Source organism: Leptinotarsa decemlineata, unplaced genomic scaffold (assembly GCF_025532065.1).
Source record: "Leptinotarsa decemlineata unplaced genomic scaffold, Ldec_3_MD MMD2_tig00002082_RagTag_RagTag, whole genome shotgun sequence".
Taxonomy (NCBI): domain Eukaryota; kingdom Metazoa; phylum Arthropoda; class Insecta; order Coleoptera; family Chrysomelidae; genus Leptinotarsa; species Leptinotarsa decemlineata.
This window is the reverse complement of record NW_027412573.1, coordinates 8,356,665-8,379,371: the sequence shown is the minus strand read 5'-3', so window position 1 is coordinate 8,379,371 and position 22,707 is coordinate 8,356,665. Positions and strand designations below refer to the sequence as shown.

The window sequence follows — 22,707 nt, the reverse complement described above, 5'->3', positions numbered from 1 at the left end:
TTTTCTGCCCGTCAAAATATTTTGAGACATAGGTCTCATTCAGTATCTCTCATAGTATGTAATTATGCAAAAAAAATCCCCATCCACGAATATTTAAATGGAGTTATTGAATTTAATTTAGAAAACATAAAAGGGTGTGTGGGGGTAGTTTTTCTGCCCGACGAAATATTTTGAGACATAGGTCTCATTCAGTACCTCTCATAGTATGTAATTATGAAAAAAAATCCCCATTCAGGAATATTTCAATGGAGTTATTGAATTTAATTTAGAAAACATAAAAGGGTGTGTGGGGGTAGTTTTTCTGCCCGACAAAATATTTTGAGACATAGGTCTCATTCAGTACCTCTCATAGTATGTAATTATGCAAAAAAATCCCCATCCACGAATATTTCAATGGAGTTATTGAATTTAATTTAGAAAACATGAAAGGGTGTGTGGGGGTAGTTTTTCTGCCCGACGAAATATTTTGAGACATAGGTCTCATTCAGTACCTCTCATAGTATGTAATTATGCAAAAAAATCCCCATCCACGAATATTTCAATGGAGTTATTGAATTTAATTTAGAAAACATGAAAGGGTGTGTGGGGGTAGTTTTTCTGCCCGACGAAATATTTTGAGACATAGGTCTCATTCAGTACCTCTCATAGTATGTAATTATGCAAAAAAATCCCCATCCACGAATATTTCAATGGAGTTATTGAATTTAATTTAGAAAACATAAAAGGGTGTGTGGGGGTAGTTTTTCTGCCCGGCAAAATATTTTGAGATATAGGTCTCATTCAGCACCTCTCATAGTATGTAGTTATGCAAAAAAATTCCCATCCACGAATATTGTGATGGAGTTATTGAATTTAGTTTTGAAAACAAATAAGGGTGCGTGGGGGTTGCGTTTCTGCCCGGCAAAATATTTTGAGATATAGGTCTCATTCAGTACCTCTCATAGTATGTAATTATGCAAAAAAATCCCCATCCACGAATATTTTGATGGAGTTATTGAATTTAATTTTGAAAACATAAAAGGGTGTGTGGGGGTAGTTTTTCTGCCCGTCAAAATATTTTGAGACATAGGTCTCATTCAGTATCTCTCATAGTATGTAATTATGCAAAAAAAATCCCCATCCACGAATATTTAAATGGAGTTATTGAATTTAATTTAGAAAACATAAAAGGGTGTGTGGGGGTAGTTTTTCTGCCCGACGAAATATTTTGAGACATAGGTCTCATTCAGTACCTCTCATAGTATGTAATTATGAAAAAAAATCCCCATTCAGGAATATTTCAATGGAGTTATTGAATTTAATTTAGAAAACATAAAAGGGTGTGTGGGGGTAGTTTTTCTGCCCGACAAAATATTTTGAGACATAGGTCTCATTCAGTACCTCTCATAGTATGTAATTATGCAAAAAAATCCCCATCCACGAATAATTCAATGGAGTTATTGAATTTAATTTAGAAAACATAAAAGGGTGTGTGGGGGTAGTTTTTTTGCCCGGCAAAATATTTTGAGATATAGGTCTCATTCAGCACCTCTCATAGTATGTAGTTATGCAAAAAAAATCCCATCCACGAATATTGTGATGGAGTTATTGAATTTAGTTTTGAAAACAAATAAGGGTGCGTGGGGGTAGTTTTTCTGCCCGACAAAATATTTTGAGACATAGGTCTCATTCAGTACCTCTCATAGTATGTAATTATGCAAAAAAATCCACATCCACGAATATTTTGATGGAGTTATTGAATTTAATATAGAAAACATATAAGGGTGTGTGGGGGTAGTTTTTCTGCCCGGCAAAATATTCTGAGATATAGGTCTCATTCAGCACCTCTCATAGTATGTAATTATGGAAAAAAATCCCCATCCACGAATATTGTGATGGAGTTATTGAATTTAGTTTTGAAAACAAATAAGGGTGCGTGGGGGTTGCGTTTCTGCCCGGCAAAATATTTTGAGATATAGGTCTCATTCAGTACCTCTCATAGTATGTAATTATGCAAAAAAATCCCCATCCACGAATATTTTAATGGAGTTATTGAATTTAATATAGAAAACATATAAGGGTTTGTGGGGGTAGTTTTTCTGACCGGCAAAATATTTTGAGACATAGGTCTCATTCTGTACCTCTCATAGTATGTAATTATGCAAAAAAAAACCCATCCACGTATATTCTGATGGATTTATTGAAGTTTATTTTCAAAGCATGTACGGTTGTGTGAAGATAGGTTTTCTGCCTGGCAAAATATTATGAGATACAGGTCAGATCCTCTCATCAATATAATGAATCAATATTCATTTCTCGAAGAACATTCTGCAGTGAATTTTCATTAATTATTAGAAATAGTCGTAGCTGTTCTCCAATTTACAACACATTTTGGATGCCGCTGACGCCGTGTGCAGTAAGGCTCACGCTACAAACTCATGGCTAGAAATCCGTGGCTGCCTTCACACTCGTAATTGAACATATAAATTGACGAGAAAGTTATACATGTATAGGATTTAGGATGTATATATATACATATATATATATATATATATATATATATATATATATATATTTTCAATCGATCTTTACGATACAACAGGCCATTTCCTGGTACCATACTTTACAAAGGTATCAGTTCCTGGTAACTTTGCAAAAATGGTGTGATGCTTCTTGGTTTTCAAAACTCTTCATGTATTCTCTGTCCAATCAAATAGCAGAGTGCCTGCTACGTGATCAACCAGACAAGGCTGCTTGTACAGAGTCGCACTAAGGAACGACCGATTTTTTGTTAATGATATGCGGCTTGGTATAAGAAACTTTTCAGTTGGAATGTAGGGAAGCAGTTTCTTCAGCCGGAACAGTACTTGATAGTCAATCAGTCAATCACCAGGAATCATATTCTGGTACATATATGTAGATGTGTGATGTGTAGATTGGAACCTTTGGTGTATTAATGAATATTACTGGAGTTTTTTCCCAATATCAAATCGTTATTTCAACACCTTTTCAGGTGTTTCGATCACCAAGTGATCATCTTCGAAAGGAAGATCAGTTTCATCTTTCTCTTGAAGAAAATAGACTATGATGCTTCAAATTCACAGAGAATGTATAGTACGGCTTCTTATTCCTCCTAGCATAATCTGCATTGAGTTCTGCCATGTATATCATGCTCAAATATTTTTGAGCCAACAATGATACGAGACTTCATATTTCCTACCTTTTTCCACACTTTTAGACAGCCTTAAAATCTCGGAGGTAAAGTTTATCCTGTTCAGTTAATCACCAGGAATTATATTCTGGTATATGTAGATGTGATGCACTGTTTGGAACCTTTGGTGTAGTAATTAATACTACTGGAGTATTTTCCAACACCAACCCGTTATTTTTTACACCTTGACACGTGCTTCGATCACCAAGTGATCATCTTCAAGAGGAAGATCAAACTCATTCTCTTCCTCTTCCTCTTGAAGATGATCACTTGGTGATCGAAACATGTGTCGAGGTGTTAAAATAACGGTTCGGTGTTGGGAAAAACTCCAGTAATATTCATGGCATATGTAGAGTCAATTTTTCCACCCTATTTCCACCTCTTCAAATGACCTGGAAAACTATAATATTTTCATTTATTTCACTAAACAATAGTACATTGACAGATAATAGGCCTACACGGTCTGTCGGGGTACTTTGTGGGAATGAATAAAACTTCTCATCCGTCCTCATAGCTCCTTTATTCTGGAAGAAGCCATAGTCCCATCAAAAAATAAGCTGATCACTGTAATAAGTTTGAGTATAGGATACTGTACAATTTGAAGAAAGCCCGACAACTTAATGTTTCGCTAACGATTGTTGACTTGGATTTCAGTCGCTGGGCGGTAATTATACTTTAATAACCTTTCTGTTGTTGAAGGTAGAGGACAATGCATACCCCTGAGGGTACATTAGAAAGGGGACAGGCGCCCCCGCCCTATTCAGTTCCTAATACTGTCCACGATGGTTTGTGCGACGGGGAAGACGAAGAAATTATGCAACCGCATCTCATGTCGCTGCCTAACAAGGACCAGTTCAGTAATTTCACTCACAGGTGAGTCAATTTATTAAAAAATACACATTGTGAATGAATATTGGAAGTATAACGAAGGGTAAACCTCGGGACAAACACAATTTTGTTCACTAATTCCCGTATAGGCGCAAGTAATACCTCTATAATTTCCGAGCAGTACTCAAGTAATACGTCTAATTTCCGAGTAATACTCAAGTAATAGCGTACTAGGAATCGCACGTTGAAAGGCAAGACCACGTTAAACCTTAGTCCGCACAAGTTTCGGCTTTTGAGAGTTGTTCGAATGACAACTGTTAACGAAAAAACAGATTTCAACAGATTTACTAGATCTTAATTGATCACATATTCCCGAGCTAATTCCCAACTAACTCTGTAATTCTCGAGCAACTCCCGTAATTCCCGGGTAATTCATAGGACTTGTACACCAAACATTTTCCTGTAGTTTCCCACTCGGGGCAAACATCCTAAAAATATTTAACAGTATTACTTGTAATTCCTGAGTGATACATAAGTTATATCTGTACTCCATTACAAATTACCGATTAATACCTGTAATTATGGAGCAATTTCTGTATTTCCCGTTAATTATCTAGTAATTTCTGAAATCACAGGTATAGTCGAAGTAACCGATATAGTAATTCTTAAAGCTATCGGCGAAGTTAAAGGCCAAAAAACCAATACAAAGAAATAATGCCGCTACGAATTAGTCCACGTGGACTGAAGAATTGGCGGTTCGTATTGGATAATTTTTACTAACCGAGTTTTATGATTGGCTGAAGAGTCATAAAATTGAATTTGAATTCATGTTACGGTGACCAATAGAATGTGAGGATGGTTAGAAGAGTCGTGTTGTCAATGTCCAGTTCAGGAACTGATCGCGATTTGAGTGTTGAAATTCGATATTGGTGAAGTTATAATTACTTCAAATTTTTGTTATTTGTTTAAAATGTGGCGTCCTTGGACAAGTACTAATAGTAATAAAGAGTGTGATAACAATGCAGACTTTTTCCTGTGTAGTGATTCCAATAGCGCTGGTGAACAATGCGAAAAAGAGATACCAGTGAATAAGATTCGGATGTATTTGAATATTGAAACACAGAGAGTATGTTTCAATGTATATAAGAATCTACATTTCAAGTTTGATTTCGAGGGAAAAAAAAACTATTACAAGCAACAAGCAACATCGGATTTGACCGAAATTTCTTTCTCAACTGTACGTAAAATAGTCAAAAACAAACCTTATGAACGCAAAACGCGATTTGATGCGGGAAAACCAAAACCTTTAGATGTTCATCTAATAAAATCATTAAAAAAACAATATACGACTGTTACAAAAGCAATGAGATTTCTACAATTGAAATCATAAGAAACAAATTCCGGCCCTAAAGTGAGCTGCTGTGACAAAACTCTTCAGAATTCGATAAAGAAACTGGGATTTAGATTCAAAATAATAAACAAACGTCAAGCAGTTATGGAAGGCAGAGAATAGTGGAATTGCGTAACAAATACTTAGAACAAATAACTAAATATAGACAAGAACAACGGCAAATTTTCCATTTGGACGAAACTTGGTATGACACTCACGACTCAGTTACGAAATGGTGGACTATTGGTTCGAGAATGTGTACGCCTAACATGCCTGCAAAGAAAGGATCGCGACTAATCATTGTGCAATACGGAGGAAGTAAAGGATGGGTTCCGAATAAAAATTCGAGGAAAGATAAAAATTTGTATTTTGAAGATAACTATACCAAAAACCAACTACTTGAAGTTTTACAGACAAAATCATTTGAAAAAGTGTATGCCCTTTAGAGTAATGCTGAAAAGTATGGACACACCTATTTTTGTGTTTTCAATCCCATCGAGTTGATTTGGGGAAAATTGAAACAAAGCATCAGGTGTAAAAATAATTTTTCAAAATTTGATAAGGTGATAGAGCTAGTTAAAGAAGATGTATCTAATATTACCGATGAAGACTGGCAGAAAGGTATTAAAGAAGTAATTTTAGTTGAAAAAGACTATATGGAGATTGGACACTTCCATATCAATGGTGGAAATAAATTCATTATCGATTTAAATGACGACAGTGATAGTGAAACGGAGAATATGGAAGAGGAATTATCAGAAGCTTTCGAAGAAAGTTAGTGAAGTGTTTTTGAAGCGATCGATTGTATATATATGTAAGTAGTTAGGTTAGGTTAGGTTACAAGTGAGTGGAAGTACAACATCAGAACTTGCTTCAGATCCGGTAACACTATCCGTAGCAGCCTCACGAAAAACCAGGCCACCAAAAGCGGACTGCGATTCCAATAATTGCATTTACCGGATACCCTGTGAGTGCGGAAAATCCTATATTGGTGAAACTAAGAGGCCACTGAATGTTCGCATTGCCGAGCATAAGAAACACACACAGCGAGGGGAAACCAGCAAATCAGGAATTGCAGACTATGTTTGGACCCATCAACACAACATCGAGGGGTCCCAAGCTGAGATCTTGCACAGAGAGGAACATTGGTTTAGGAGAAAATTCAAGGAAGCCGCATATATGTTGTCCAACAACGTATTCAGCCAAGCCAGCGTAGAAATACGCAACATATGGAAACCCATCATCAAGCGAAAAATTGCAAACTCTCGCCAAACGGTCATCTCCCACGGAACCAGTGAAGCGGAAAATGGAAAGCGGGGATAAGTGAAAGTACTCGAACGACCTATGAATAGTATTCCCTGGGAGGAATCAGTCCAGTCATCACTCGAAGACGATTGTAGATACTAACAATCGAAACGTTGTGAACTAACGTGACTTGGAATCTCTCCACTTTTTATTTTTATTTTCTTTTTTCATTTTTTTATTTTTATTTATTCAATTGTTCTATTTTTACTTGTATTTTATTTCACTATTATTTCATCTCAGGTTTATTTTGCTTAATATAATTGTTATTTTCAGCTATTCATTTTTGATTCTTCTTTTTTAGTTGTTTCAGGGATTTCAAATCATTTTATATAGTAGACAATGGAAGTCCGAACTAGTGAAATTCATATATGATGTCTGCACAGTTTTCTTCAAGATCCGAAACTAGCATATACATTTAAAATGTACAATATTTTCAGGAAGGGTATTTTGGGAGAATTTTTGATAAAATTTGATAAAACAAGGAAAACATACGCAGGTGTATAAAAAACGGCCACCTTTAGATGTTGAAAAATGTTGATCTTCAAAAACTTTTTTATTTCCAGTACGATTACGATATTTTTTTCAATAAATGGAAGAAAGTTTAATTTCAACTAGGCCGTTTACAATGCGCCTTATTGTATTTCGTATTTTACAACATGTCACATCGATATTTTCTTCGCCATTTTGCGAATAACAGTACGAGTAGTGTGTCATTAATTCACGAATCCCGAATCTACAATATTTACAACACGCAATGACCACCCTGTAAGAAACGGACGAAGAGCAAACACTTGCTTCGCTGAGGGCGAACCATCTTGATTCTGAACATACGCGTCGGTGTAGAAAAATAGTTATTCAACTCGTTTTCCCACAATTACAGACCGGACGTGCTCCTCTGTCTGAACGCCAACTTTACCTGTTATTACATCGCGTCGTCCATTTGAATGATTCAGGTGGAACGACTGATTCTCGTCGGAGGAAATTCAGTATTGTAGAAGACAGAAGGCGCCTAGTTGCGTGTTGAAGGAATACATATGAGAGAGGACAAGGGCGAGAACGACGTAGAATTGATTATTTGTTGCTAATGGTTGTTAGATTTGGCATGTGGTGAATTGAAATTAATACTTTACAGAGCTGGGGTTAATGACCATGATATACAATGGATTTAACCCCTCTTTCCCAATACATAGTCCCTGCAGTGCACACTCCACCCGCATGGTATGTTATCTTCTGGCTTCCAATACGAAATGAAATATTCTTCATATATTTGAATTTAGTGATATGTCAATATAAAAAATGTCGAGATTGAAAAAACGCAATTTTCGACTCTAAAGTAAGAATTCCGTCTTTGTTTCGGAATTCCAATTGGAATTTCGGAATTTTCAACTGAAAAAACTGGGTATGTTTCTTTATGCAAATATCTCAAAAACTATTTGACATTTTTCAAATGTGAAAAGGGCTTCAAAAAGAGGAGAAAATTTCCCTCCCGGAACTGTAGAACCAAGACTCATAATTTTCCCAGAGGGTTGAAATACGCCCTAAAACGGATACTCTGGCTTGCGTAAGACACGACCACTTTGGACCTTTGATGAAAAATTATTACTTCAATTCATTAAATATCAGAATTGAGAATAGAAAAAATTCAGACACCTACTGGATGAATGAATGAACAATAATGCGCGGTCAAACCATTTTGTCGTGATTCCCAGTTAATTATGCATTAGTTGATTAACAATTTTTTTCAATTTCTACATCGGAAATCTATTCTTTTCAAAATAGTTTCAAAAAAATAAAAAACAATCCTTTTTTGGATTAGGCACTTCCAACAGTCGAAAATCCACCAAAAAAGACCATGGTTACTGTATGGTGGTCAGCGGTTGGTGTAATTCTCAATAATTTCCTGCACCCGGGCCAAACCATCACATCAGGGTCCCATTCTGAGGAAATGGACGAAATGTACCGAAAATTATTTGAAGATCGGAGTCAGAGGATATGTCTAAATGATTTATGCGTGAATCTATCAGGTTCAGAGTCCCTCAAGGTTCTATTATGCGGCCGCTTCTTTTTTTTCACTGTATATATCAGATTTTCACCGTATGATTACGAACTCTACTATCCATCATTATGCAGATGATACCCAATTGTACTATTGTCCAGTTGTTTTAGGTCGATTTAGCCCTGTATTTCGGAAAGTTGACGTACCCAGCTGTAAATTTGTATAAACTTTGTATTTTGGCATCATAAAAGTATTCTCAAAATTCACATATGATTCGACGGCCGCAACTTCAAAAATTGGGGGTTTCGTTTCCAATGGGTTTTATGCTTATTGTATTTATTATCAATATTGTAGAGAATTCAATTCTCTACAACTTTTGTTTCAAAAATTTTTTCATACGTTGAATCGTTTTTGAGATAGAGGGCAGCGCGAGCGCAGATTAAATATTATTTGAAATCAACTGGTTGTCCCGATCGAAATCAGCTCATTTAGGGTTTATAAATTATTACTTAAGAGATAATTATAAATAATTTTCATTTTTTATTAACAAATACATTATATTTAAATATTTTTTTCATTAATGAACCGATCTATTCAATAATGCAATTTATTCCTGTATTTCAAAAAGTCATTAAGGGATATACTTTGATTACATTTTAATTGTATTCTCTTTTACTATAATTGCATTTTAAGTAGAAAATAATTTAGTAAATCTTATTTAAAATTTCTAAACTCTGAATTTTTTTTATAACTTTAAAATTTATACGGAAATATATTCCTTTAAGAGTTTCGACATATAATCAAGTTCTAAAAAACACATTTTGTTCCTTCACTTTTTGAGCGGCTGTTATACGACTTCTACGCTCTTTAAAAAAGAAAAAAAACGTTTTTAAGAACATTCGAGAAACTATCTAATTTGGATGAACTTGCCGCAGCATTTGAAGAAGAAAACTGCCCGGTTCAAATATTATTTGATAGTGGATTGCAAACTTTATTAGCTGTTTATAATGCTCCAAAGTCTGTAGATACTATCGATCATCTTCGTTATGCACAATATGTCAAGCTAACAAAGCTCAATAAACCTGTGCAGTTATCAAATATCCCACCAACAAGTGGAGCAGCTCACCAACATTTTAATCGTGTTTATTACCAAGTTCAAACTTGGTTAGGATATGATTTGGAACCCCAGGAATGGGGGTTGGACAATGCGTAACGGATTGCTAGAACCTATCATGACCATTTTACCACCTGCTCCAGATGAGTTACTCAATACGATATTGTGTAACTGCAAAAGTGGTTGTGGTTCAAGATGTGGATGCAGGAAAGCGGGGTTGCAATGCCCTTTAGAGTGTGGCCAGTGTAATGGGCAAGCTTGTCTCAATGCTGTACCATATGAGACCGATGTTAACGAAGATAGGTCCTTTGATCCAGAAATCATGGAAGAATTGGAAACGAATCTGGGTAAAAATGACAATGAAGATGATAACGCCCCCTTGAATTTTTACAGCTGCGAGAAGACGACGACGACGATGAAGAAGAAGAAAATTGAAATTAAAACTAATTATTCTTTTAATTATTTTATCTGTTTTTTTAATTTTGACATTCACAAATGTATCAAATGAGATTTTTTGATAAAAATATCATTTAAAATTTTATTTCTTTTCTATTCTTTTTTATTTATTAAAGAATAATTACTATAGATTAGATTTAAATTATGAAGTAATATAACGTGTGACACAGACTAATGGTACACCCACTTTTTCTCCTTTATTTCTCTAGCTATATTTCTGAAACTTGGAACATTGAATATACTCACTAGACGGCACTTTTTGATATATTTGTAAAACAAATTCAACTTCCGGCTTTTCCGGAAATGACAACAACTTTTGATTTTCAAATGGGACATCCATAAGCTCAATGAGTGTGAGAGAGAGAGTTGGATGGACCCTCCAGAAAAAGTTTCTCTGTCCTACTCATTGAGCTTATGTATAAAATAAATGGCGATATCTCCGTAGTCATTAGAGATAACACCATCAAACCTGGTATCGTTGGATTCCTCATGATCTTCCCTAACCGTTCTTGTGATAATATATAGGATGTCCCATTTGAAAATCAATAGTTGTTGTCATTTCCGGAAAAGCCGGAAGTTGAATTTGTTTCACAAATATTTCAAAAAGTGCCGTCTAGTGAGTATATTCAATGTTCCAAGTTTCAGAAATATCGCTAGAGAAATAAAGGAAAAAAGTGGGTGTACCATAAGTCTGTGTCACACGGTATATTCCCTCTACAAATTTATAACTACACGGACAGGTAAGTGCTATTAAATAAATTGATATTTGATTGAAAATAAATAATTATTGAAAAAAATATTCAAATATAATGTATTTGTTGATAAAAAATTTAAATTATTTATAATTATTCATTGAGTAATAATTTATAAACCTTAAATGAGTTGATTACGATCGGGACAACCAGTTGATTTCAAATAACATTTAATCTGCGCTTGCGCTGCCTTCTATCTCAAAAACGATTCAACGTATGAAAAAATGTTTGAAACAAAAGTTGTAGACAATTTAACTCTCTACAATACTGATGATAAATACAATTAGCATAAAACCCATTGGAAACGAGATATTGGCAAAAAACGTGCAAAAAGTCGTTTTTTTTGACTTTTGACCCCCAATTTTTGAAGTTGCGGCCATCGAATCATATGAGAATTTTGAGAATACTTTTATGATGCCAAAATACAAAGTTTATACAAATTTACAGCTGGGTATGTCCACTTTCCTAGACAAACCCCCTAAAATGACTGGACTACTACTGTTTTGTCAAGAACAACCGGCATGATGCTGTTGCAAAGGTTAATAAAGATCTTGAAAATTTGTCGAGCTTTTCAATCGTGTACGACTTAAAACTGAACTCTTTCGGCATTTGTACCATAACCGTGATATTAACTAAAACTAAAATTAAAACTTTGTGAAACTCACATTCTGTCTAGAGTCTCCTTCTGTGAATATGGGGTAAGGAAATTCGATCATATTTCACTGAAATTCGAAAAGTCACACTGGTTAAAACTTGATGAAAGCGGGCAGCTCCTTATCCTTATTGCTACTCACAAATTCCTATCTGAAAAAACCCATAATTTATTTTTGAAAGGTACAGCACATTTGGGTGCCTTAGTCAATCAAGAACGTGAAATCGGGATAAATTCATCATTCCCAAACACTCAGCCCGTTTCACTTGGAGCTTCATATACAGCTACATCATCTTTTACAATGCTCTACCATGTGAATTCAAACGTTACTTTTTTTATGATTCCAAGAAAAAAATCAAAAACTTATTTACGCACGTCCAAATTATTCTAATTTGAAACTCATAACTCTGTTCTACCCCTTGACGATTCTTTTGTAGTGAGACTATCATGTTTTTTTGTACCTCTTATTTTGTTGAATATGTATGTGTTTAATAATGTTAATTCTGTATTTATTTATACAGGGTGTTCCTTAAACACATGCTAATATTTAAGAAGGTAATACTTAGACCCATTTTAAGGAAAAAACGTCCTATGGACGTATGTCCTAAACGCCTTAACTTTTGAGATACAGGGTGGCAAAGTTTTCAAAAATAATCAGTTTTTTAATAATAACTGAGATAATTTTGTAGACATCTTTGGCATATTTGGTACATATGTTCCATGCCTCAAGGCGTGCCTCATGTACAATTTTCTTAATTTTCTCTGCCAGTGGCGTACGTACGAGTTTTGAAATGTATATTTTTGGCGAAAAAAATACTGCGCCACTGCTTTATCTTGAATTAAAAATTATTTTTAAAATCTCCATACATTTTTGAGCACATTTGATTTGCTGGGTTTTCTTTGTCCGACGCATGGTTTTCGCTCAAAAAATAAAAAATCGCTTTACTTAAGGATAAATTCCTTAAAAATCTGATGCGGTATCGTGCATCGACTGAAAGCAAACTGAGAGATCAGATTTGTTGCAAAATAATTGAGGATCTAAAAGGTATTTGTTTGTTGTCAGATGCACCGTTCTCAATTAAAATTACGTCATAACGCAGCACCGCTTAATAATTTTTGAAAACATAAATTTAGTTATCCTGGAATAAATGACGTGTAGCAGAATTTATTTACTGCACCTCTTGGAAATATGGAGTTTGTCGATATGTGATTTCTTTTAAAGATTAAAAGCAGAAAAACAGCGTCGTTAAAGTAAGGTGTTGGTGTTAAAAACTGTCACAGCGCGTTTTGATTGATTTTGAAGTGTTATTGAAGTTATTTTGGTAGTCCGCTGTTTTTCTCAATATCAGTAAATATGGTAAATTATACGAATGCGGAAATGGCGCAAATGCATTACGTAAGTATATGGCCTTGCCGATGGTAATGCAACAGAAGCCAGGCGCATTTATCAGGAAAGATATCCTAATCGTGCCTTACCAGATAGCCGAACCTTTTCAAATATTCATCGTCGACTTGGGGAAACTGGTAGTTTCAAGAAAGGGACTCCGGAAGGTAGACCTCGTGTAGTAAGAACTCCTGAAATTAAGGAAGCGGTGCTGCAAGAAATTGAGGAACATCCTGAGACGAGTACGAGGAAGATCGCTAGAACTCTGGATATTTGTCATCAAATTGTTTGGCGTATTTTGGTTGATTTTTTGTTATGCCCATACCATATTTCAAGAGTGCAGGCATTACTCCCCAGATATTTTCCACAGCGTGTGAACTTCAGTCAGTGGTATCTACAAAGTTTTGCACTAAATCCGCAGTTTGAGACACAAATTTTGTTCACAGACGAAGCAAATTTTTCTCGGAATGCCATTCAAAATTTCCATAACAATCATGTGTGGGCTGAAGAAAATCCCCATGCAATAACCGAAACCCATTTCCAACACCAATTTTCGGTTAATGTATGGGCAGGAATTATAGGTGATCATCTAATAGGCCCATTTTTTCTACCAGGACGCCTTGATGGTCGTTCTTATTTACACTTTCTCGAAGAAGACTTAACTGGGTTATTGGAAGATGTGCCACTTGCGTTAAGGAATCGAATATGGTACATGCACGATGGCGCCCCTGCTCATTTCAGTGTAATTGTCCGAAACCATTTAAATACAGTTTATCCTAATCGTTGGATAGGTCGCGGAGGACCTCAGCAATGGCCAGCAAGATCCCCCGATCTCAACAGTTTAGATTTTTTTTATGAGGTCACCTTAAAACTCTTGTGTATAAAACTCCCGTTAATACTTCAGAAGATTTAAGAAAGCGAATAGTTGCCTCGTGTGAAACTATACGAAATACGCCGGGAATATTTGAACGGGTGCGTAATTCCATGCGTAGAAGGGCGGAAGCATGCATACTAAGTGCAGGTGGCCACTTCCAACAATTTTTATAATCAGTTTTGGTATTATTACTAATTAACAAATGTGTGCTATTCGTTTAGACTTACTGTCACAAAATAAAATAAAACTCGTTTTTGTGAAAAATTTATTTTTTTGCAGATTATGTTTTCAAATATTATTAGGAAATTGGTAATGCGTTATGAAGCAATTTTCAGATTCTCATTCATTTTAGAATTGATCTAATTTCTTAATTTGCTTTCTGTCGAGTTTTATTTTTTTGAGTGAAAATCATGCGTCGGACAAAGAAATACCAGGAGATCAAATTTTCTCAAAAATAAATGAGGATTTTAAAAATGATTTTATTTTGAAAAGAAAACATTGGCGTAGTACTTTTTCCCCAAAAATATTCAATGCGAAACCCGTAGGGATGCCACTGTTTGAAAAAATACAAATTTGGGTACATCAGAAAATGCGCCTCGAGGCATGGAACATATGTACCAAATATGCCAAAGATGTCTACAAAATTATCTCAGTTATTATTAAAAAAATGATTATTTTTGAAAACTTTGCCACCCTGTATCTCAAAAGTTAAGGCGTTTAGGACATACGTCCATAGGAAGTTTTTTTCTTAAAATGGGTCTAAGAATTACCTCCTTAAATATTAGCATGTGTTTAAGGAACACCCTGTATATCTGAGTGTGTTTGTATGCATGCTGTATATGTATTAGTTTTATGGTTGCTTGATATTATTTTTTTCTAATTTTCAAATTTTCATTATTAGTATTATTATTACTATCATTATTGAATAATTAATTCAATATTCGTACATCCCTGAGTTTGCCAGATTTCAAGGATATACCGTAGGTTTGAGCCCATTAGACGTGTTTTTCCACTGAGCACTCATAACTTTAACGCCCCTTCCAAAATTGTCAACACTCCTATTTGGTAGAATATAAAAATAAGCTCTTTCAAGTCTTTATTGAAAAAAGAATGCACGAATCCTTGATAAGAACACAGCTCTTCAAATTCAAATATCAAACGGTAGGTGGCACTGCCTGTTATTTCAGATTGGATTTTTGTTAGCACTTCTGCGAGTAAAATCCTAATCCCTAATATGCATTTCAACTAGAATGCATTCAGCATATCCAACTCGATGATTGTTAATACCAGGGGTGTAGGTAACGACTGTTTATTGCACCCGAAATTTATGAACAGGCAAGTTTGTCTGTCCAATTTCTCGTATTTCCTCTACCTGTAGCTTAAGTTTACTCTTTTACTGAAGTCCAACTACTCCGGAGATTCGCTTCTCCCCACCATTGTCCAGTGCCGTCCTCACCACCGATACATCCTGTAAGAACAATAATAAATAAACATTTTATTTGTTATTGACCGACGCTATCGAACAAGTGTGCACCTTGTGACATCAGATAACGGAGTTTATTCCGAGTTTTGTCGATTATGGAGGACGATCGTTGTGATTTTAGTATATTCAGTGTGTGAATTTGAACATTCCGCCCGTTCTGGTGTTACGAGATTCGTGAAAATAAGTTATTTGTGCCTTCAGTGACGTTTTCAGTGTCCTTTTTATCGATGTGACCCACAACATGGTGAAAGTGAACATTCCGATCAGTGTCAAGCAGATGGTTCCCAGGATTTTCACCGTGGAGAACTATTTTCGAAACATCAGGTTGGAAAACAACATTATTCCTTTTAGGCGCTTCTGCCACAGTTCTAACAACTTTGTACTGTCGTTACTCGCGTTATTTTAATTCCTTTGGACTTTTAACGGTGAAAACCCATAACATTGAGATTCGGAATCTAGCGGAAAGGTCGATACAGGGTGGGATAAAAACTTGATATCATTGATTTTTCTATGATAGGTGAAGTTTTCAGAGTAGAGACAAGAAATGTCGATACGTTGTTTTTTTTTTTGAAATTATATACGTGCATTTCAAAATATTGATGTGTTTTTATGGTTCTGCGACACTACCAAATCGTAGACTAATCGCATTCTTTTTTGTGTCCCGACTTCAAAAGTTGAATTATCACTTTAGATAATTACAGTTTTAAACAGATATTATCAAACTGAAATTAGGAACTTGAGATGTGAAATTAGAATACAATAAAAGTGAAGACGACCCTACTTCAATTGTTGCGTAAGACAGACAGTCTTGTATATATGTTCAAAATATGTTTTTTCCGTTAACCAGCTATCGCACCCCTACGAACGACAACCCTCAGAAGTCTAGTTAAGGACTAACGAGGTCTTACCATATAACGTTGTGATTCCTAACACGTTTGGTTTTTTATATTTGGACAAAGCTATAGAATACAATGCAGAAAGGCATTTTTGATGAACTTCTCAGTGAAGTTTTGGACCACCTTGAAACGATGAAAACATTAAAACAATCGCGAGGGCATGATAATTAAATATTTGGTTACTTTCAGTACAAATTTGAAGAAAAGAGCCCCCGAAACAACAATTTTCACACGAAACAACAAGAAAGAAAATATACAGTGTCATCCCCAAAGTATGCACCATATGGGAAACTTATTCATTAAGGGTTTTTCGACAAAAAGTTGTTCTTGATAAAAGTTTTTGCATCCCCTAAAACAAAACATGCACCAACAAAATACAGTATAACATACGTAATATACGAGGAGCCTTCAAATATTTGATTTTGTGATTGAAGTAAAGTACTCTTATACTGAAAAATCTCGGGAAATGTTATTTAAAAAAGTTGTTTAGCATTAAAAAATACATCTAGATTTGAAGTCATGGGCATTTAGGCGAAGTTCAATTTTTTTACCCATTTCTTTTAAATGGGGACTACGAAAAACAAATTTTTGCTAAACCTGTATACGACGGTTCATTTTAAAAGTCTGTAATATTACAAACTACACAACTGTCGTGTTGACCACGGTCAATTTTTTTGATAAGTTAATTAGTTTTCAAAGTTTTTGGTGTAAAGTTATTTTTATTTTTTGGTATCACCGAAAACTACTCAAAATTATACAGTATTGTAACAAAAACTTAATATTCAATAATATCAAATCACAAAACATTAAAATAAAATAGGAATTTCTGAACAAACAAAAGTTAGGTGTTTTAAGTTGAATCTCCAGAAAATCAATGAGTTTGTTCCGAAATGTCTATTTTATTTTGATGTTTTGTTATTTGATATTATTGAATATTAAGTTCTTGTTACAATACTGTTTAGTTTTGAGTAATTTTCGGTGTTACCAAAAAATAAAAATAACTTTGCACCAAAAATTTTGAAAATTAATTCACTTTTCTCTTTATCGTTTTAGCGATTTTTTTTCGTAGTCCCCATTTAAAAAACATGGTGAAAAAAACTTCACTTAGGTGGCCATAACTTCAAATCTAGATGTATTTTTCAATGCTGAACGACTTTTCTAAATAACATTTTCCGAAATTTCTCAAAATAAGAGTACTTTACTCTTGTCTCAAAATAAAATATTTGAAGGTTCCTCTACGTGTGTTTTACTTCATTTTGTTGGTGCATGTTTAGTTTTAGGTGATGCACACACTTTCATCAAGAATAACATTTTGTCGAAAAACCTTTAATAAATAAGTTTCCCATATGGTGCATACTTCAGGGATGACACTGTATGTTCGAAAAAACTGTTTTATACGAAATTATTTCAAACGAATTATACGAACATCATTTTTTCCTATTCACTTTGTACTAATGGAATCAAACAGGTATCATTCACAGGGATACTACTAACAATATAATACATAAAGAGTTGCGGTATGAAAATTCACTTTTTTTTAACACAATTATCATTAATGGCGTACTTCGCAGTTTCGGAATAAGACACACGTCTTATTACCTCATCAGCACTTTTCTGGGTAACATGGCAAGACCAAGCACTCATTTCACTTGATAGGTGACTTGAAGTCACGGGAAGAGACAAATCAATTCATGTCACGATGACAGTACGTGGATTTAGTTTTAAAGTTTTTGTGATTATTTGAAAAAAAATCAAATTGTTTAATGTTGTATCGAAACTGAACCGCAGTAATTCATTAAAATAAAATTCCTGAAATTGTTATCTCGTATAATGAGATTTTGTGGTAATCTGTTTTACCCCTATAGAATATGTTTTGTTAAGAAAAATTATTCAAATATATAAATTAAAAGGAATATATTTTTAGAAGAGATTAAAGAAAGGTTTTGGCTTTCTTATACAAAAAACTTGCGAATATTCCAAAGAAACGAAGAAAGCAATAAATTAATAAATTTTTATTAAAACAACGATAAAAATAAAAACAACAATAAAAATTAATTGGCGCACCGGGGCGACTTTATTGATTCCAGTGGCGCATTTGCTTTTTCAGCTGCAGGAAAACCTGGAAAAACCTGCAGCACCACATCATCTGAAGATCTTGATCTACCAATGTTCTCTCTCTCATTAAACAAAATGTAGGGTGTCTCCAGAGGCTACAATAGATTCAATGCATCGTCTTTGACCAAGGCGTAATAATGATCAGATCATCAGTGTTATTATTAGATTGACAGGTGCCTCAGCTATACTTGTTTCCTTACAACAGTCAGTTAGCTTGGCGCATGTTTGGCAATACAGTCGATCATCACCTGTTGAAAATTCTATTTTCAGATGATTTAACAATAAGCTTTGCAAGGACTGGTTATTAGTCATATTAGGAAAAGCTAGATGAAGTTCCAGAAATTCTCATAAGTTTTCGCTACCTTTTGAACATTTACTACAAAGTAAACAAGTGAGGATTTTTCCAGCAAAAGATTTACAAACACAAGACGAGATGGACTGTACTGAATAAATCAATCCATAGCGGCCAGGAGTATTGATTTTGCTTTTGTATTTTGAAGAGTATTCAACAAGGGCCCCAAGAATTCGGAACAATCCTCTTGCTGTCCTAACGAGTATCTAGTGGACTTCAAAGACTCCAGGAAATCGGTTGGAGGGAAAGATGATATATTCTTACGAAACTGCAGCTGCATGAACAGGTGTTTGAGTTTGATGAATAAGTAGGAAACATTCCTGTTCTCGTTCATCATTTAAACCTCGTTCTTGAAATTCTTCGTCATGTAAAACACTTGTAAAATGCTATTCATGTAGCAAGTGCTTTCTAAATCATCCAATCCAATTTTCTTCTCTAGATTTTCAGGACAACTCTCTACTGATTCGTAAGGAAGAACACGTTTAACAGAATCTCCATTTCTCAAGCTGCGATCGATCCTTCCAAGTAAGAAGGGTTTCGCAGAGGGGTCGATTCGGCTCTTGCTTCATGAAGCTCTTCCACTGAAAGGGAACCAGAACTACGGAAACTGCAACTCATATTTGGGGAGCAAGAATGACCTGAGTCCACTGACCGCACTGCACCGTACCGCAAAGAAGAAGGTGGATCAATCACTTGTGAATGAACCTTGATAGGAGACTGATGAATAGTCACATATCTCGGCTTGTTTCGAAGATATTTCAGTTCCTTACTGAAATTAGGGCAATGCATGATCTCATCAAAATTATGTGAAGGAGGAATAGTTCCAAGGACCGAAGCAGCATTGCCAAGTTGAATAGCAATACTAATTCTTTCTATCAAAAAAAGGTAGAACGGTGATCTGTCGTTGCTTGGCCTATTCTCATTCCAAGTTCATGAACGAATAACAGAGACTCCAGGCCATAAACACCAAAAGTTTCAACCGCTACTGGATGGAACAAATAGTTGTTACCAAGATTTTGGTATTTTTTCTTTTCAATCTCGCCAGACAATGCTGCAGTTCCAGCAGACTTCGAAATTCCGGCTAGATGGGAAACCGCGACCGTGTCAACGCAAGTGAAGTCCCATTCCACAGGTTTACCGTATTTCCGTGGTATGAGAGACATACCATCTGGTCGTTTACCATCATCTCGACTGGTACCAACGGGTTCCAGAATTGCAGGAACATCCGCTGACAAACATCGTTTGTCGTTTCAATATGTTGTTCACATGGTGATGTTGAGATGTACGCCGTGCACTTCTCCTGCAACTCAAACCATGTGTACCTTTCTCATCAACTATACTACCGCAAACACAAGTATGTAGCACACAAATAGATAAACCCATCTTAAGTCCTACTGCTATTCTGAAAGATTCATCGTCCAATATCGTCTTATTAATAAATATAGTTTAAAAACAAAGGAGGCTTAGAAATAAGGCGGTAGGCGCGCGTGTTAATAAAAAAATATACTTTTTTCAAATGAAGAAAATACCCGTAAAGTGAGATCGAATTATATCAAGGAGGTTACTTATAGCGCCATCTGCCCGCGAATAGATAAAGCGATAATTCTGTAAAATACAGATCCCTAGCTTAAGAGTTACAATCAAACAAATAAACATACATACATACAGGTGAAGCTAATAAACTCGTGTTTAAAAAAAACTCTATACAAAGATGTGCAGATCACCCAAAGAAGTTACAAAATGGAAGAAAAAGCTCTCTTGAAACAACTACTTTCATATAAACATGCTTGTAAAAGAGGAAAGAAAGAGTGTGAGCTCAGTGTTGTTTATGCTCAGAATAGATAGAATGAATAAAATTGAACTAGAAAAGTAAGGAGGGTTGAATACAATGGCTGTTGAAGGTCATGGACCTACTGTATTCAGATCATGTGGTTTTAATGAGGGTTTTCAGCAAATCAAGAAGCAAATAGAAGATATTTTAGACTCTTGATTAGAACGAAAAAGAAAATAACTAACTGCCCGTGAAGTATTCTTACAAATGAAGATGGTATAGAGGAGACAAAATGCTTTGCAAAGAAGATAAAAAAAACAATTAAATCAATAGTTAATCACTTGAAAAAATACTTCTACAAAACAATGTAGAGGTGAAAGTATAGAATCAAATCATTATTGGTCAGAAATAATGGTTGTTTATGAAAATGTATAGAGATGTCGCTGCAAGCGGTTTCACCAGACCAGAACATTAGCACCACTGCTTCAGGCTTTGCCAAACAAACACTGAACACCTGGATTGGACAGGATTGATACATTCTAAGGCATTCATACATACATACATGTTACATTACAATTATAAGATTACAGCAATAAATTACCCATGTTACCTAACATGCCTAGTTACAGTTCATTGTCCTTCGGATCATCATATGAAAAGACGTAACTCTTGTCAACTGCCCTGCAAAATCACTCGCCAAATAAAGTATTCGGCTTTTTTAAGCAGATGTAGTTTGAATAGGTGCGAGCCACAATAAACCCTTGCGGGTTGTTGGAGAGGTTCGAAAAGATCCACTCACTTTGATCCTACTTATGCACTTCTACGAAGTAATATTGGACGCTAAGCCAAAAACATGAAACAACATTCAGTGGAAGTCAAGGTAAGAGATAAAGGACAATATATAGCACTGGTGGAGCTACCTAGGAAGTGAAAGCCGAAGAAGAAATTGCGAGTAATCATTTTGTTTCCCCTTTTTCCATTACATCACATTTTGCTACTTTGAAGTACTGATAGTACACAGTCTTTTTAATTGTCTCAAAAGGCTAAAGTTTCATTGCATTTTTTTCTTAGGAATTCTTTGCTCTCGGAAACGTTGAAGGACATGGTCACCCGACGTCTTTTAAGGTTATATATAAGGAAAAGTCACAACTTGTGACTTATGATCGAAAATTACGTTCCACAAAATTCAAAATGTGATCTATCAAAACATCAAACAAACTGCCCCGATTTGCTTCCCAATGATTTTCTGCCCGCAGAAGAAGCGACTGATTTCGTAAACATATGCATATTGATTCAGACGCCTACAAATGTTTATTGTGGTTTTGTCTGTCATTTCGTTGTTTTATATATTTATTATATATTATATACACTATTCTACACTTTCAGACTGACGTGCTAGGAATTGCACGTTGAAAAGCTAGACCCCGTTAATCCTTAGCTAGCACAAGATTTGACTTTTGGGGTTTTTTGTTCGTAGGGGAGCGACAGCTACTCAACGGAAAAATAGATTTCAACAGATTTTGTTATTATGTTATTATTTTATTCATTATTGATTATTTATTTATCATCTGAACAGTATTTGGATTATAGGATTTTTGATGATACTCAATAATATCTTCATCGGTTTGAAAAATTGAAGTTGAAGTGATATAGAATTGCTAAACAATTAATCTATTGAATCATTTCTAATGAGTATTTTATTTTCATCATACCTTAACAATTTATTCTGAATGGTTACTTATGATAATATTCATAACACGGGTCCATATCAGTTTGAATATTGAAATTAGCATTATCCTTCAACAAAAAATTACACTTCCGTGCAATGGGAATCACAGGGAATTACAGAAGTTTTTATTCACAGTTCTATAAACAAATTACTGTTTGCAACCTCCTGTAGAAGAAACCAGAGTATTATAATGAATTCAGTCCACTGAAATTGATATTTTTTATGGAGATGCATAAGCACTGAAGGGAAACTTGTTGAACACTCTGAGAGCGGTTCCTGTTTGAAAATGACGATTTATATTCATATGGAAAATCATTGCGAGAAGTTTATTACAAAAAATTGTTTTCTCAAAATGGAAGAGTTAATAAGAGGTGATCATTGAGATACACTGAGGTTCAACATACTTAGCTGCTCTTGGGG

General features: G+C 35.0%; 1 protein-coding gene across 3 annotated transcripts in view; it reads left to right on the top strand.

The window, feature by feature from the left end:
• The window catches only part of wnd (Mitogen-activated protein kinase kinase kinase 13 wallenda), a 90,100-nt gene that overhangs the window by 20,681 nt on the left and 46,712 nt on the right, over nt 1-22,707 (top strand). For 2 of the 3 annotated variants that reach the window (XM_074176937.1, XM_074176936.1), the window contains exon 2: nt 3,890-4,063. In XM_074176937.1, coding sequence (XP_074033038.1) covers nt 3,900-4,063 — 164 coding nt within the window. In that variant the 5' untranslated portion in view covers nt 3,890-3,899. Of the gene's footprint in view, nt 1-3,889; nt 4,064-15,402; nt 15,749-22,707 lie in introns of those variants that run through there. The other variant, XM_074176939.1, reaches the window with a different exon arrangement.